A 14,134-nucleotide genomic window follows, 5' to 3' on the forward strand; every position below is an offset into this window, starting at 1 on the left:
CCGAGGGAGGAGACATCGAGAGGACGGAGCCAAAAATAAAATGGGCCGAATTGCTTCTTGGCCCAGCCCATTAACTTGGCCAAGATCACCGACTAGCCGAGGCGCGTTGCTTCCCAATGATAGTTTGACCAGATTGGAAAGGAGAGTTGAGGTTTGACAAAGGGCACGTGACTCCGATGATAAATGGACTTCAAAAACTGGACCCGTTAAGAAATCGGATGATAACAGTTCATACGCGTATGGTATCATATCTTACCAGATCCAATTTTAATATCCATTTACAATTGGATCCCATGATCCGCGGCTGTTCAAAGTCAGGAGATGCAACTGTATTTGCTGCAATTCCAATTACTTGTCATTGTATTTACACGACAATTAAAACCTACGTCCGTCCAAATAGACCTACAAGGAGGAAATATTACAACATATTGTGATACGATGTTGTATGACCACTGAAATCATAGAAAAGGAAATTAAATGAGAGCCAAAAACCAATGCCGACTATCTATGATATAAAATATATATACACATATCTGACATATATATATATATATATATATATATATATCACCAAAACCAACTGTGTCGACTATCTATGACCTTCGTACTAGTTGCCACCAGAGGCATATGACCGTAAGTTTCAGCAAACAAATCGAGGCATTGAGACCTTCGTTCACTGTGACCTCCCATACTACTGATGCCACTTGATCCTATCTCAAATATCCTGCCTGTAAAAATATATAGTTCAGTGATCTTTCTCAACCCAAGTCAATGTACTACTGATGGTAGATTTTTTAGGTAACAAACAAAGCCATAGTCAACGGAGTGCTTAAAGAAGTAGATAAATTCGTTGAATCTGTAAACGTTGAATTAGTTTGAGGAAGAACTAATTTAATCTGTACTATTATGTCAACACCAATCACTATTATGATCCAAAAAATATTCCAGTCCTCACCTTGCACCCATATTGGAGGAGCACCTGTTACGTTTGCAACGAGGAACGACATCGCAATATCTTCACAATTCCTGAAGCATAAATCACAAAGTTTAAAAGAACATCGGAAAAAAAAAAGATAAATGATGATTTCATATTTTAATTTAAATCGGAAGGTAACACCACTATCCTCACCTGTGCTCGGTTACGTAATGACGGATAGATACAGGCATGTGATTTGTATAGAGATGAAGATACTTCTTGTGGAAAAATGCTGCCTTGGAGAGCACCATACTGTAAGTGCCCGTCCACCAAACAGACCACCACCCTCCATACCTGTAACGTTCCTTGTTTTCTTTCTGCACAAGAAACTACCATGCTTAGGATTAATCTGAAACAAAGTTAATGGCAGAAGAAACAACAGAAGAAAGCGAAGATCTCGGTAATCGGCCACATCTTCTCGGATGATATGAATGGTGTAGATTCTATATGCATATTGTAAAGAACAAGCACGGTATGAATCATAAAAGAAGAAGATAGATTTAAGGAGTTTAATCGTCGGATTAGTCCCATACTCTTTTACAACTAGATATGATCAAAGGATTACAAAAAAACGACAGGAATCAGAATGAGCTTACCATTTTATCCGGCCAATGCATGCGAGGTACAAACCCTACCATTGCGGTAGGGGCACTTTGCCACACACTGAAAGCCAACTCTACAGATGTGCAGGGAAATAGAACATCATCATCAATCGAAAAGATAGCATCTGTCTTTATATCCATGATTTCTTTGAATCTGTTGTTTAGACTGTCTTCTTCATTTATGTCGAATTTTAGTTCAATACCATTGCAGCTTTTACAATTTAGTTGTGCGGCTTCCCGTAAAGCATGACGTAGGGAATCTGAAGGTCGATCGGGCTCGCTCCATACGATGCGAATAGACTCGACACCAACGCAAGAAGCATAATGAACGACAGATTCCTTTAGAAGGTCATTTCTCTTCCATGTGTTCATCACTATAGTGTACCCTCTCCTGTGAAAAGCAATGGTTATAGCATGTTAGGTGAGCCTCGGAACAAGTATTTGTTTGATTACAGAACAGGGGTTGAAAATTGGAGGTTTCTAAGTTCTGATGTGTCTCTTAATCTGTGATGAGTTTTTCAGTACTTGGATCATTGTTCCTCACAAAGCATACAGTTCAAAGTTACAGCAAAAGAAATGATATCGTATAGTCCATTGTTGCCTTCGGATAAATGAATAGACAGACCAAGCTTTTAATTATATTTTAACAAGTTTAACATCCCGACATCAAAAACATAAAACAACCAATCCACTGTTTTCTTACATCTCCGTGGATGCACTATGCGAACAAACATCCAAGTAAAATTTAAAGATTCCTATTTAGGTTTAATTAGATCTTTCTTCTTGATGGTTAAGATGACAAGCGCATCAGAAGTTTTATATATTCATCGAGTAAATCTATAATATTAAAAATAAAAAAGCATAAGTCTTATGTGATCATTTGCTAACTTTTGTAATCTTTTTATTTAAGGATATGAGTGTTGGGGAATATTGAGGTAAATGTGTAGAATGATTAGGAAAATTTTAAAAATAAAAGAAGACATAATTGTTAAGATTTTACGAATATGGAGACTAAAAAGATCTTCATAGTATAATGAGAGGTCAAGAAAGACTAAAAAGGCTTTAATAAAAATTTTAAATATTTTTTAAATTTAAAAAGATCACAAATATTTAATTGAAATTTTATTATTGTAGTAGATCTTTCTCTTTATTATAATATTTTATCTCACAAAACTCCTGACTCTCAACAAGTTTCAGTTTCTATGGTTGATTACAAAAGAAAAATAAGAAAATAAGAGAAGAGCTGGTTGATTATTTATCGATGATTATGTTAGGTCCAACTCATGTGTAGGTTTGGACTAATGATTTAGACAGTAAGTCCAAATCTGATTTATCAATAAAAAAAAAAAAAAAAAAAGAGGAGACGTGAGAGCTGTGAAGTGGTGCATCCGGTGAGGGATGACCACACATGAGGGGGAGAAAAGAACAAAGGGAAAGAAGAGAGAGAAAAAAAAAATAGGATGTTGACAAGGAACTCATTTTGATAGGGAAAAAAATTATTTCGCTTTAATAAATTTTTGATTACATCATTTCTTTGTATATATTTTAAATTATTATTATGATTATTATTATTTAAGGTGTCACTTGGGACTATCTGCCACAAGAGTTGTAGTGTGTGAGGATTCGAACCCGAAAGGGATCGAGTACATACCACCAAGCTAAGCTAGATGGTTGGATATATAATTTATCATTTATTCAATTAAGTTTTATGCTGAGATTGACTTCACAAATCTCATGAATTAATTATCTCCAGGACAAGAACAAAATTCATTGAATTTGGAAAAGAAAAAGTTGATGGAAGTGACAAGGACACTTGCGGCCAATAAAAGAGCTTCTAACAGTGGCCGATCTCTATGATCGAATACTGAGAATACAGGATCGGGAACCGGAAGCATGTAAGAGAACAATAACTAGTGGACATCTTCCCAACAACTAATATTAGCTCCTAAGAATCATGTACTGTAGTCAAGACTGTTGGCACCCTGCAAATTTGTCATCGGGCACGACAGTACCTATACGTAATAGAAACCTGTAAAGTGGTTCGATCGACGCCAAGAAGGTTGATTCCAAGATCGTGTGGTTGGTGCTCATATAATTTCGTCTCTGGGAGGTATACTTACCCACTATGATAGAGACCCCCACATGACAGGGAGAATATTAATGACATGTTAAAAAGAACACCCCATGTTGACACTTAATACTACAGTAGCTCAATATTCATAAGAAGAAAGCCCATATATCATACATGTGTCAGGATACCAAAGCTTATGATTCGATTTAGGACACCATGTGGATATATTCTCCGAAGCAACTTTGCCTATATATTCCGATATATTAACTGTTGATTGAGTTAGCAGATATCTTAGTCGCTTTACTGTCAAGCCGCTTTTGAAGCATAATAGCGGCATATGAAATGAAAAGGTAAGCAAAAAACAGTGGTATTGGAGTCTAAATCAATTTGATTTGGACCACCATATATGGAGATTTGGGTCAAATTCAATGTACTCGGATCTCTTAGCAAAGTGAGATTAATTTCTACCCTTCTCTCTCCATCGACATCTCATATATGATTATTAATCCTAAAAAATGGTTCTGAACGATACACGTATCTTCGATAATACCCTGCCTCCTGGTGATAATAATTGAACCATGCGGGAATAAGGACAAACCATGGGTGATAATAAATCATTTACCCCAATAATATGGTGCTTTAACAACTGTGACTAGGTAGAGATATAGGGGCATGAAAGCTTCAGAGCAACCCATTAAAGAAAGAAAAGGGAATAAATCCATATCTATAAAGAACGTATTCGAGATGTCATGCTAATTTCTAGGTAGTGCAAATTAGTGATGATAATTGAAAAGAAGAAGAAGAACGGACCCGGGAGGAGGCGACGATCCGGAATACATCGAGGGGCGGCAGCAGAGGAGGAGGAGGAGGATGAGAACGAGCAGAAGGGCGAAGGCGACGCACCAGAACAGGAGGAGTTTGATCTTGAAGGAGGATCCGGCGGGGAGCTGACGGAGTCTGAGAGGTATCCTCCGGCTGTTTCCGGAGGAGAAGAAGAAGAGGCGAAACCCTCCTCCGCCTCCTCCTTTCATCGCCACAGTATCTCACGCCAGGAAAGACTCCACCGCCACTTACATACCCACCCCTCGTCTTCTCTTTCTCCCTCTTTGAACCGCGGCTCCTCACGCTCCGGCGCCTGGAGCGAGTAAAACACCGAGCGACGATGGAAGTCGGAAGTTGAACGAGGGGCGAAACCACCGGACGACATCCCACGCTTAAATAGCCCGCTCGAGCCTCCCCTCCCCCTCCGTCCCCGTTCGTGTCCGGTTTGTTATCCACGTAATTGTCATCAACGAACCCACGGAACACACTCGCACGAGAACCCCGCCAATCCACTGTCACCGATCAAGGTCGCGATTGCCAGAATCGACGGCCACGATCATTAGCGTACGTTTGCAAGTTACTTCCATGAGTGCATAATAATTCCTCTTTCATCTTAGCGGAGCCGTACATTACTCCGGTGGGTCAGAGAGCTTTCGCCCAGATATGTGCCACGTGTTATCCTAGACAGGACAACAGGGAAACGAGTGTTCTTATCTGGTTAAGTGAGGCAAGAATTGCATAGAAAAAGATGATTTGGAATACAAAATCCAAATGGGAAGTCAAATCGATAGCTAGTCAAAACAATTTAAAAGGAGAGGAAATAACTATACATTTGGTGGAGAAAAAAGAGGATCGCTTCCGTCCGCACTGAAGTACGTCCCGTGGAATAAGATGAGGTACGACAAGTATACAGCAGGAAGTCTTCCACGGAGTATGCAGTGCACGTTATGATGTGCCTAATGCATGCCTTGGTTTGTGAAACTAAGTTTAACTACACTTTGGACATATTTCTATGGCAATAGTTTATTGTCTTGACAATTACAGTAAGTAAGAGTGTATGTTAGGATTTCAAATGATAAGAAAGCAATTAATCCTCAGTTTTTACTCTTTTATGTCTTACCAACATGGAGAGTTCTTGTTAGATTCCAAAAGAGATGCCGGAGCTTTCTAATCTTTGATTTGTTCTGCTGGTACATTCAAGATACGGTGCGAAGCAAACGCCACCGCCCACCATCCAGAAACGTAAGGCTCTCTCCTCTTTCGTGCGACAGCATGCAACCGCGTTATTGGCTCGTCGAGAAAGCCGGAGGACGACGGCTGCTGAATTCCGTGAGCGTCCGGCATGATCGAAGCACAACGTGAAATGGATTGGTTTCTGGAACGGTGAGGGCTCAAAGCGTACGTCGCCGTCCTCCTGCCTCCTCTACAGTCAACGAAGATTACTCAACCCAACTTTGTTTGTACTCTCGAAGACAGCGATGTCGAAAGCAACTCCATCGAGAGGAAGAGTAGGCTCGCCGTTGAATCTTCTCGTAGCGAACGAGGCAGGAAGCTGCAACTGACATAGGAATCATGCGCTTCCGTCTCTGAGAACACAAGAAACAGGTAATGCCATAGAATTCATAATGTGAGAGCATTCTTCCGTCCCAAGCAAGCTAGTTTTTGTCATTGTCAATTCTAGAAGAGAATCGACTGGAATTGGTTTGGACTTCTGATGGCATTAATTATCACTTGTCGATTCTCGCGTCTTTGTCGATTGAAAGAATTCGTGCTTCTTTTGACATTGTCATATGAGCATTGCTTCGCCCTTTGTGCAGGGAGGATGACTAGCAATCTTCCCCAGCACGTGTCGGCCGGACCGGTTGTTGATGGTGTCGGTCGATGACTGTTGTTTGCCAGCAGTGAGATGGACACAAATTGGGTTGCCGCATGTAAAACATTATTATGGAGGACTAATACTTCAAACATGCAGATATTTAAGGGACTCGTACATGGGCAGCTTAGTAGACGTTGACGACCGGCACGTGACACGGAGTTAAATACAACGTTCTGTGGCCTATAAAGCAGAGAGAGATGGGACCCACTAAATGCCCTCATGTGGTGTACATGATGACGAAGCACGGCAGTAGCGCCCTCGGGCTGAACACCAACAGCTCATTCTCACCGACACCGTTGTCGTGGGGCCCTCCGCCGCCGCCCAGCCCCGTCGGCACCACCGAGTCGAACCCCGCCCCCTTCCCCTCCTCCTCCTCTTCATCCCCTTCCGCTGCCCCGCCGCCGTGCCCGTGGGCCACACGCCCGGCCACGACGCGGCACACCAGCATCGCCCGCCGCGCGCCCAGGAAGGCGAACTCGCGCTCCAGGTCCTGCGGCAACGCGCCGTGCGCGCCCCAGCTGGTGGCGTGCGTCGCGATCCCATCCAGGTCCGCGTGCTTCCCCGCGAACCCGTGCCTCACGATGGCGCAAGCGCAGCAGTACGGGCTCCCGCACACGCCCGCCGGCGCCACGTCCCCGCCCCGCCCCGCGTCCGACGAGCAGAGGCTCGTGGTACAGTAGAACCTCAGCCGCTCGTTCCCGTCCGCGATGCAGCGCTCGTCGCCGCCGCCGTTCCTCGCCGCGTAACGTGCCGCTCTCGACCGAACTGCATCGCGGTACTCCTCGTACCACGCGAGGGTGCGGGTCGTGTTGTGGATCTTCAGGACCCGGTGGACGATGGGCGACTTCCCCTTCCACTCCGACTGGAAGATGATGCGGACGATGTTGTAGCCCGAGTCGGCCTCGCAGAGCTCGGAGAGGGAGTGCTTCGTGGCCTGGTGAAGCTCGAGGAGCTGATGCTTGCTCAGCACCTCACCGCATGCCGCGCACGGATAGACGTCGTTTCTGGAGGCGAACGAGTCGTGCTTGGCGGTGGACCCGGAGAAGACATGTTCCTTCCCATCCCCACCGGATTGCGTGCCGCCGGCTCTGGCATCAGGCGACAAGGGGATCGATTGGAGAGGGCTGGAAGGGCAAACGGGTGCATCGCCGGGCGGGTGCAGCTGCGGTTCTTGATCCTTACCTCGAGGTCTGCGGAAGGAGAGGATGCAGCTGAGATAGGATCGGATGGAGAAGGATTTGAGGGGCTTCGCATCGGGGATGGAGGAAACCGGAAAGGAGGGGGAGGAAGGGGAGACCTTCCTCCTCTTGGGCGGCGGAGGTTGTTCCTCTGCGTTGTTGTTGCAGGGGAAGAAAAAGCAGCCCAGGTGGAGGAAGAGGAGGACGAAGAGGGAAAGCAAGTTGCTGAAGTAGGATCTTGCAGTCGTCATTTCGTCATTGGAATGAGAGAAGAGGGGAGAGGGAGACGGCCATGGAAGAGGAAGCAGGCTATGGATGGGGAAAGGTCTATTGCCAAGCTGCGAGCTACAAGTAAGAAAGGGTGTGGAGGACGGTGGCCGGAGTGTTGCCTTCATTGGGTTCTATCCGCCTTAATCCGGACCTGGACCAAATTGTGACACGATGAACCGACCCGATCCGATCCAGTTATAGGAACTGTTCGAGGGTCGATTCGGTGCAGATCAGCCCAAGGCAACACGTTCGGTGGGACTTCGCTTGCAAATTTATTTGCGGTTGGTGGTTCGTGCACACTAGGAAACAATGAGTCAGCCCCATGAGAGCCCCAACTACTGGGCAGATGGCCCTGATCGATCGATCAATCAATCAATCAATCAGTGAGAAAGCTAGGTTTCTTGGATCACATAATCGTAAGCCAGCGTGTTTTGATTTGATTTGATACCGACACGAGGTAAAATGTACCCATTCGAATCAGATTAGTAATAGGATAATATGAAATTACTTTAGGCCCAAGTTTTATCTTTTGGTAAGCATTTGAGCCCAAGATTGTATTGCCGGCATGGTTTCACCATCATAGGGACATTGGACGGCGAGGATGCAATATCCATTCTAACACACTCGGTTCATAGTCTTCTCTCCTACTAAGAGGCTCGGAAGCCGTCGCTTACAAGCATGGCTAGACAGGTCGCCTGAGAGAGCCTGCCGCTAAGGTGTTCGACGCCAAGACCTCCGCCAGTAATTTCATGTACAGAGAAAAGAAGACGAGATATGCGTCAATGCTGATGCCACAATCTTGCAGCATTTGGCGACTTATGGTATGATGATCATGGATAAATCCTTTGATAAGGAAAAGAATTCGAGGAGGAAAATTCCATAGACAGTGATGTGGCTAAAAGATAAAAATGGTCCTGCCTCAGGAGCATAAGCTAAGCATTTCGACAAACAGGTGCTACACGAGAGAGATGGCCCTGGAAAGATCGGAGCTCTCCCACACCTCGACACCTTCCACCCCTTCCCTGCTCAGGAAAAGACGATCCCCACCTCCTTCCATCGCTTTGATGAGCCCTCGCCTCGCGTCTTCCTCCTTGTCCACAAAGATCCTGCGGAACGCATTCTCGCAAACAGCTGCCTCCGTCTCCCGTTCGCTCCGTCGTCGTCCTCCTTCTTTATCCATTATCTGCGACCACACCTCCAGTCCCGCTTCCCTGCCCACGAACACCTGGTTCTTGTAGCAGCGGAGCACGCTGTTGGCCCCTTCCCCGGCGCTCCTCATCCCGGCGGCGGCGCTCCGCTCCTCCAGGTACACCCAAGGGTCCTCCCCCAGCCGCCGCATGTCCGCTACTGCCACGTCCCCCGACCGCCAGCAAACCTTGTAGATGGCCGAGCCCTCCCGGTCCACGTCGGCGTCCGCGAACGAGTCCCCGAACCGCCGGCTGCTGCTCCCCGCTCCGGGCTCGTTCGTCTCCCACACCGCCTCCCCGGACCGCGGGTCCCAGAGCCGCATGTAGCCGGCGTACCCGAACGCTCCCGCGCTCACGGCCGCCGCGAAGACCAGCCCCCGCTCTCGCACGTGCACCAGCCGCCCCGGCGCCGCCGCCTTCGCTGCGCTCCCACTCTGCCGCCCGATCGCCGCCGTCGGTAGCAGCGTCGCCGGATCGACCGCTAGGATGCAGTTCTCCGGGTGAGGGCACTCGAACGCCGCGTACACCGGGTCGTCGGGGCCGGACCACCCGGCAGCGATCGCGGTCACCCTGGCCTTGTACACCCGGTGATCGCCCGGGTCGGACCAGTGGACGGATCCTACATGGCGACCGCCGGAGACGTCGTAGAAGTGGAGACCTGGGGAGTCCAGCGAGCCGGCCGCGGCGACCTCTGGCCACACGCGCTGGAGGGCCGTGATCTCGTCCAGATGCGTCCGCACGGTCCCGGTGTCGGCGAGGCTCCAGTCGTAGGCGGAGATCTGGCCGCCATGGGCGATCCAGACGGATCCGTCCTCGGATCCTGCGGACAGTGCGGTGGGGAAGGCGTCGGATGCGGGGCGGAGGGTGGCGACCAGGGTGGCATCGAAACCGACCAGTGGCGGCGGGGACAGAGCCGACCGGAGGCGGGCCTCGACGCCGTAGTAGAGGGCCTCTCCGAGGAGGTCCTGGTTGGAGAAGCGGCTGAGGACAGAGGAGGGGAGGCGACCGGAGCGGAGGAGGGAGAGGAGGGTGGAGAATATCTCGGGATCTCGGTCGATGAAAACGGGTGAGGGTTCTTCATCGGAGTCAGGGTTGGCGCGGAGGCAGAGGGCCGCGAGAAGGGAGTCGGGCCCGCCGGATTGGAGAGTGGCCACGGTGGTCTCGAAGAGCTTGCCGCCGACGTCGAGGACGACGCGAGCGTTCGGTTGCGAGGCCAGGGTGACATGACTGGAATCCCTTCCTTCCATCTACTCCTCCTGCTCTTCTTCTTCGGCTGGGGAAAGAAGGCACTTAGATCAAGAACAAGGCAGTCGAACTCGAGGGGATGAACAAGTTAGACTCGCTGTCTACACTATGACTTTGGGCTTCAACCTTCAGGGTCAGGACTCGCACGCCATGGACTGGTCAACGTATTCCCCTTGCGGTCTGCACGATAGCAATAATTCACACACGCACATAAATTTCATTTAAGGTTTTTCTATCCTATTTTAGTTATTTGAATTACTTTCATGGTATTTCAATTTCTATTCTATATTGAAAATTATCGACTCTCTCTCTAAGTACCGACGACCATAGAGTAATCAAAATAATCCAAATTCAATGGAGCTCTGTTTTGGTCTCGAGTCAGTAATAGTCGTTCTTGGCCGATAGATTCTAATTACACTTCCATGGACTCGGTGAATCTATGGATGCATGTTTGCCTGTTCCGTTGACCGTGTTGAAGCCCATGTTGGCCTTTCCCCCGCGGTCAGGCGCCGTCTGCTCGCGGAGACGGCCGCCGCATGCGGACGGTGGGAAGGCCCAAACCGCTGCAACAGTTGCTGAGGTCAAAGATTGCCGCGGGAATCAGAGAAGCAGCTGCAGCAGGCGAGACGCGGCAGTGGATTCGAGGACACGGGGATACGAGACCGCAGCCACCTCCCCGAGACACACGTATCGGCGAGGACAAAGGAGCCGGACATGAGAACCAGGTCCCGTAGCCCTCCTCGGCCGGAGGCCTCCGTGCTGCGAGAGGGAGGAGGAGGAGGAGCGGACAAGCCCTCGCGACGAACGCTACAGGACAGAGACGAACCCTCCTCTCTCGTGGTGGTTATCGGCTTTTGGTTGTTGTGATGCCCGGTGCGGAATCCGAGAGGCCTCCGAACTCGGACCCTCGTCGCGGGGAAGCTGGCTGGGTCGGATCGTTGACCATGGACCGCCCTGTTCTGCACCCTTCGTGTTCGATCGCCGGTCGCTTCGGCCAACGAAGGCCGCCCCGCCGTGGCACTGGTCAAAGGTGTCATGAACGCCGCACACCCTTCCATGGCGCACGCATGCAGCACGCCACAACCGAGCTAACTGGTCCTCCTCCTCCTACCACGGACACTTCACCATCTCTTCCTTGCTTCGTGTGATTCGGACCAATGGGTCGTCACGTCGAGCTGCACCTCAGATACCAAACATATAGTAATATATCCTCTGTTTCTTCTTTCTTTCATGTCTGCAAAATGCATTAGTGATTTATTATTATTCTTTTTGTGAGACTGCTGTTGAAATCCATCTTTGATCCTTGGTATCCGTTAAAGTGGAATTCCAATCTGGAATAGTGGCATTGTGCTCCATAGACACCAGCGGAAATCACGTAGGTGGTTTCCGCTGGTGTCCATGAAACAAGCAATATACAGCAACAAGAACACACAGAGAGAGAGAGAGAGAGAGAGAGAGAGAGAGAGGAAACTCAAGATGTGGATCATGAATCGTGCTGTTGGGAAGTCACGCGAGCTCTGTAGCTTGTAGAGATAGAGAGAGAAAAAGAAGAGTAGAATGAATGAGGACCATGGGCTGTTTGCCTCAAAGTTGCAACGGGGAAAGACCATAAAAGAGCGAAGGCCTCGGAAAGCGCAGCTCGAGCGCACGCAAAACGGATTTCCCGTGCATGAAACTTTGGGAGGCCGGAGATCGCAAAGTAAGTGGGAGCAACGATGTCAATGGAAGGGGTATAATAATCCGAGCCAAGGAAACAAGTGGGAGCATGTGTCCAACCCCCGCCATTTTTATATGCCCTGCAGCAAAAAGAATGAGCTCAAGGAAGCCAAGCTCGACTGCCTTCAAATCTCTCAGACACAACCTCTTCTCTTGCTGCCCTTTACTACTTGTTCTGTGAATTAGACTCCCTAAAAGGATGACATCTTCCTCAATCTTGTAAGGGCAGTACCAAAAGTTATGCCTCGCGGTTGTCCTCCTATCTTCTAGTGCAGTACGAATCAGTGGTTTGTTTCTGTGGCAAATCAGATGAAGAAGATGAGTGCAGTTTGAAGCTTACCACAAACACTAATATTACCGATAACTATTGGAATCAAAGTAGTCAAACCGTCGCCCAGATTAACATGATGAAGCGGTCAGAGTAATAGAATAAGAATTGGCATGAATAAGAAGACAAGCAATAAGACAGAGATGTATCAGACACGATGGCGCTTGGATATGTACGACCATAATTAATATGACCTAAGGATGTCTGCTCGTAGGTCGAGATGTTTGAACAGTGGCAGCTTTTGCGCATGTCCCCCCGGCACGACCAGAGCGAGCATTATGTTACTGGATCAGCTTTAAGATCTGCCACCAGATCCTTCTCTTCCACTTGTATATAAGTTGCTGCCTTCGGATCTATTGATTTCAGAACTCACTGAGAGCTTAAAGGTCTGAGGGCAAGGAAAAGGCCAAAAGAGGGTGGGAGAGTACTGAGCTATGGGCGAGGGAGAGCGGGCGGCGGAGTCGGGCGGGTTTAGCGCGACGAGGGCCGGCGCCAAGTGCGGCCGCTGGAACCCGACGGCCGAGCAAGTGAAGGTGCTGACGGATCTGTTCCGGTCCGGGCTCCGGACGCCGAGCACCGACCAGATCCAGATGATCTCCGCCCATCTCAGCGCCTTCGGCAAGATCGAGAGCAAGAACGTGTTCTACTGGTTCCAGAACCACAAGGCCCGCGAGCGCCACCACAAGAAGCGCCGCCGTGGCCCCCGAGACGAAGAAGACGACGACGGAGACCACCAGAAAGCAAGAAGCAGATGCTTAGCCAGTGAGTTCATATACATCCACCTCCATGCACGTATACATTTCTCTATATATTGTTGAAGCTTCAACACACGAGCTCTCGTAAGTCACAAGAAGCGGCTGCAGGCCATGAGCTAATCTCGCCATAAAATGACGATGAAAAGCTCCTGCAGAAGCTTCTGTTCTCCGTATCCACTCTGCTACACGCATTCACTGAACTAGGCTGTGTGCTATCGCAGGCTGTACGAAGGGGAAGCAGGACTTGTTCTGGCAGCGGCAGGAGAGAGAGACCGAGACGCTGGAGCTGTTCCCTCTGAAGTCTTGCAGCTCTGACGAGGAGAAGGTGATGTCGATGAGGAGCGAGCTGTGGGGAAGACCATTCTTGGACGCCGCAAGAGACCCGCCGTTGGATCTGCGCTTGAGCTTTATATAGAGTAGGTCAGAGTGAGTGACCCATGCTTTGGCCTGCAGGGAAGAAGGCTTCGACTGTACTCAAAGTCATAGCTTCTGTGTGTACCCACGGATGAACTTGAGTGCATGCCGAGGAGGAAGAAGAGATAAAGAACTGCATTCGGTTTCAAATTTCTACTGAACTCTTTCTTTTGTTTTCTGGGATCCAAGTACAAATCACTGTGACGACACATGGTTCCGACTGTACCCTGGACGACAGGGATCTTGAGATTTCGTGTGCTTCTGCATGTGGATTTGACTGCATGCTCCGCGGTTCTTTTGCTCGTCGGGAAGTCCGCCTGCTGCTCCATAGAAATCACCACCAGCATAGCTTTGTCAACGGCTTTCTTCCATCCTCCAGACAAATCTACCAGAGAGACACACCCCCGCCCTCTCTCTCACTCTCTCTCTCTCTCTCTATATCCATCTCCATGTAATGGCACTGCAAGGAAGAAAGCAGCTTAAAAAGGATCGCTCTTTCCGAACTGGTAAGCTCGCCGGAAATGCTCCCATGGTGAAGCAAGAAGAAATGAGTCTGATATAAGTCCCATATTACTAACGACTTAAAGAGTTGGTAAGACAAATTTAATCTTTCTTCGTTGTTATAGCGGATTTGGGATCAATGGGAATCACCAAACATATTAAGAGAATATTCTCATCTCATATCACTGCAACA

At 48.6% G+C, this 14,134-nt stretch overlaps 4 protein-coding genes across 5 annotated transcripts; 1 reads left to right on the top strand and 3 right to left on the bottom strand.

Moving 5' to 3' along the window:
• Positions 1-320: 320 nt before the first annotated feature.
• On the bottom strand, positions 321-4,867 carry LOC135678831 (glycosylinositol phosphorylceramide mannosyl transferase 1-like). 2 transcript variants are annotated; one of them, XM_065192027.1, is made up of 5 exons: positions 4,553-4,867; positions 1,573-1,969; positions 1,130-1,293; positions 956-1,026; positions 321-728 (listed from the first exon to the last, which is right to left on the bottom strand). In XM_065192027.1, exons 1-5 carry the CDS (start codon positions 4,678-4,680, stop codon positions 568-570), a joined length of 921 nt encoding a protein of 306 aa, XP_065048099.1. In that variant the 5' UTR covers positions 4,681-4,867; the 3' UTR covers positions 321-567. The 2 variants fall into 2 exon arrangements, with proteins under 2 accessions (XP_065048099.1, XP_065048098.1); XM_065192026.1 differs by having other exon boundaries at positions 4,460-4,864.
• Positions 4,868-6,393: 1,526 nt separating this feature from the next.
• Positions 6,394-7,959, bottom strand: LOC135678830 (uncharacterized). The gene has a single exon (XM_065192025.1). The coding sequence runs from the start codon at positions 7,918-7,920 to the stop codon at positions 6,565-6,567; it is 1,356 nt and encodes a 451-aa protein (XP_065048097.1). The 5' UTR covers positions 7,921-7,959; the 3' UTR covers positions 6,394-6,564.
• A 660-nt stretch (positions 7,960-8,619) lies between these two features.
• On the bottom strand, positions 8,620-10,533 carry LOC103991688 (protein ENDOPLASMIC RETICULUM-ARRESTED PEN3). The gene has a single exon (XM_009411214.3). It carries the CDS (start codon positions 10,227-10,229, stop codon positions 8,751-8,753), a length of 1,479 nt encoding a protein of 492 aa, XP_009409489.2. The 5' UTR covers positions 10,230-10,533; the 3' UTR covers positions 8,620-8,750.
• A 1,866-nt stretch (positions 10,534-12,399) lies between these two features.
• On the top strand, positions 12,400-13,794 carry LOC135679939 (WUSCHEL-related homeobox 9-like). Its single transcript, XM_065193920.1, has 2 exons — positions 12,400-13,033; positions 13,248-13,794. Exons 1-2 carry the CDS (start codon positions 12,706-12,708, stop codon positions 13,439-13,441), a joined length of 522 nt encoding a protein of 173 aa, XP_065049992.1. The 5' UTR covers positions 12,400-12,705; the 3' UTR covers positions 13,442-13,794.
• The last annotated feature ends 340 nt before the right edge of the window (positions 13,795-14,134 follow it).

Source organism: Musa acuminata, chromosome BXJ1-7, assembly GCF_036884655.1.
Source record: "Musa acuminata AAA Group cultivar baxijiao chromosome BXJ1-7, Cavendish_Baxijiao_AAA, whole genome shotgun sequence".
In the NCBI taxonomy this organism is placed as follows: domain Eukaryota; kingdom Viridiplantae; phylum Streptophyta; class Magnoliopsida; order Zingiberales; family Musaceae; genus Musa; species Musa acuminata.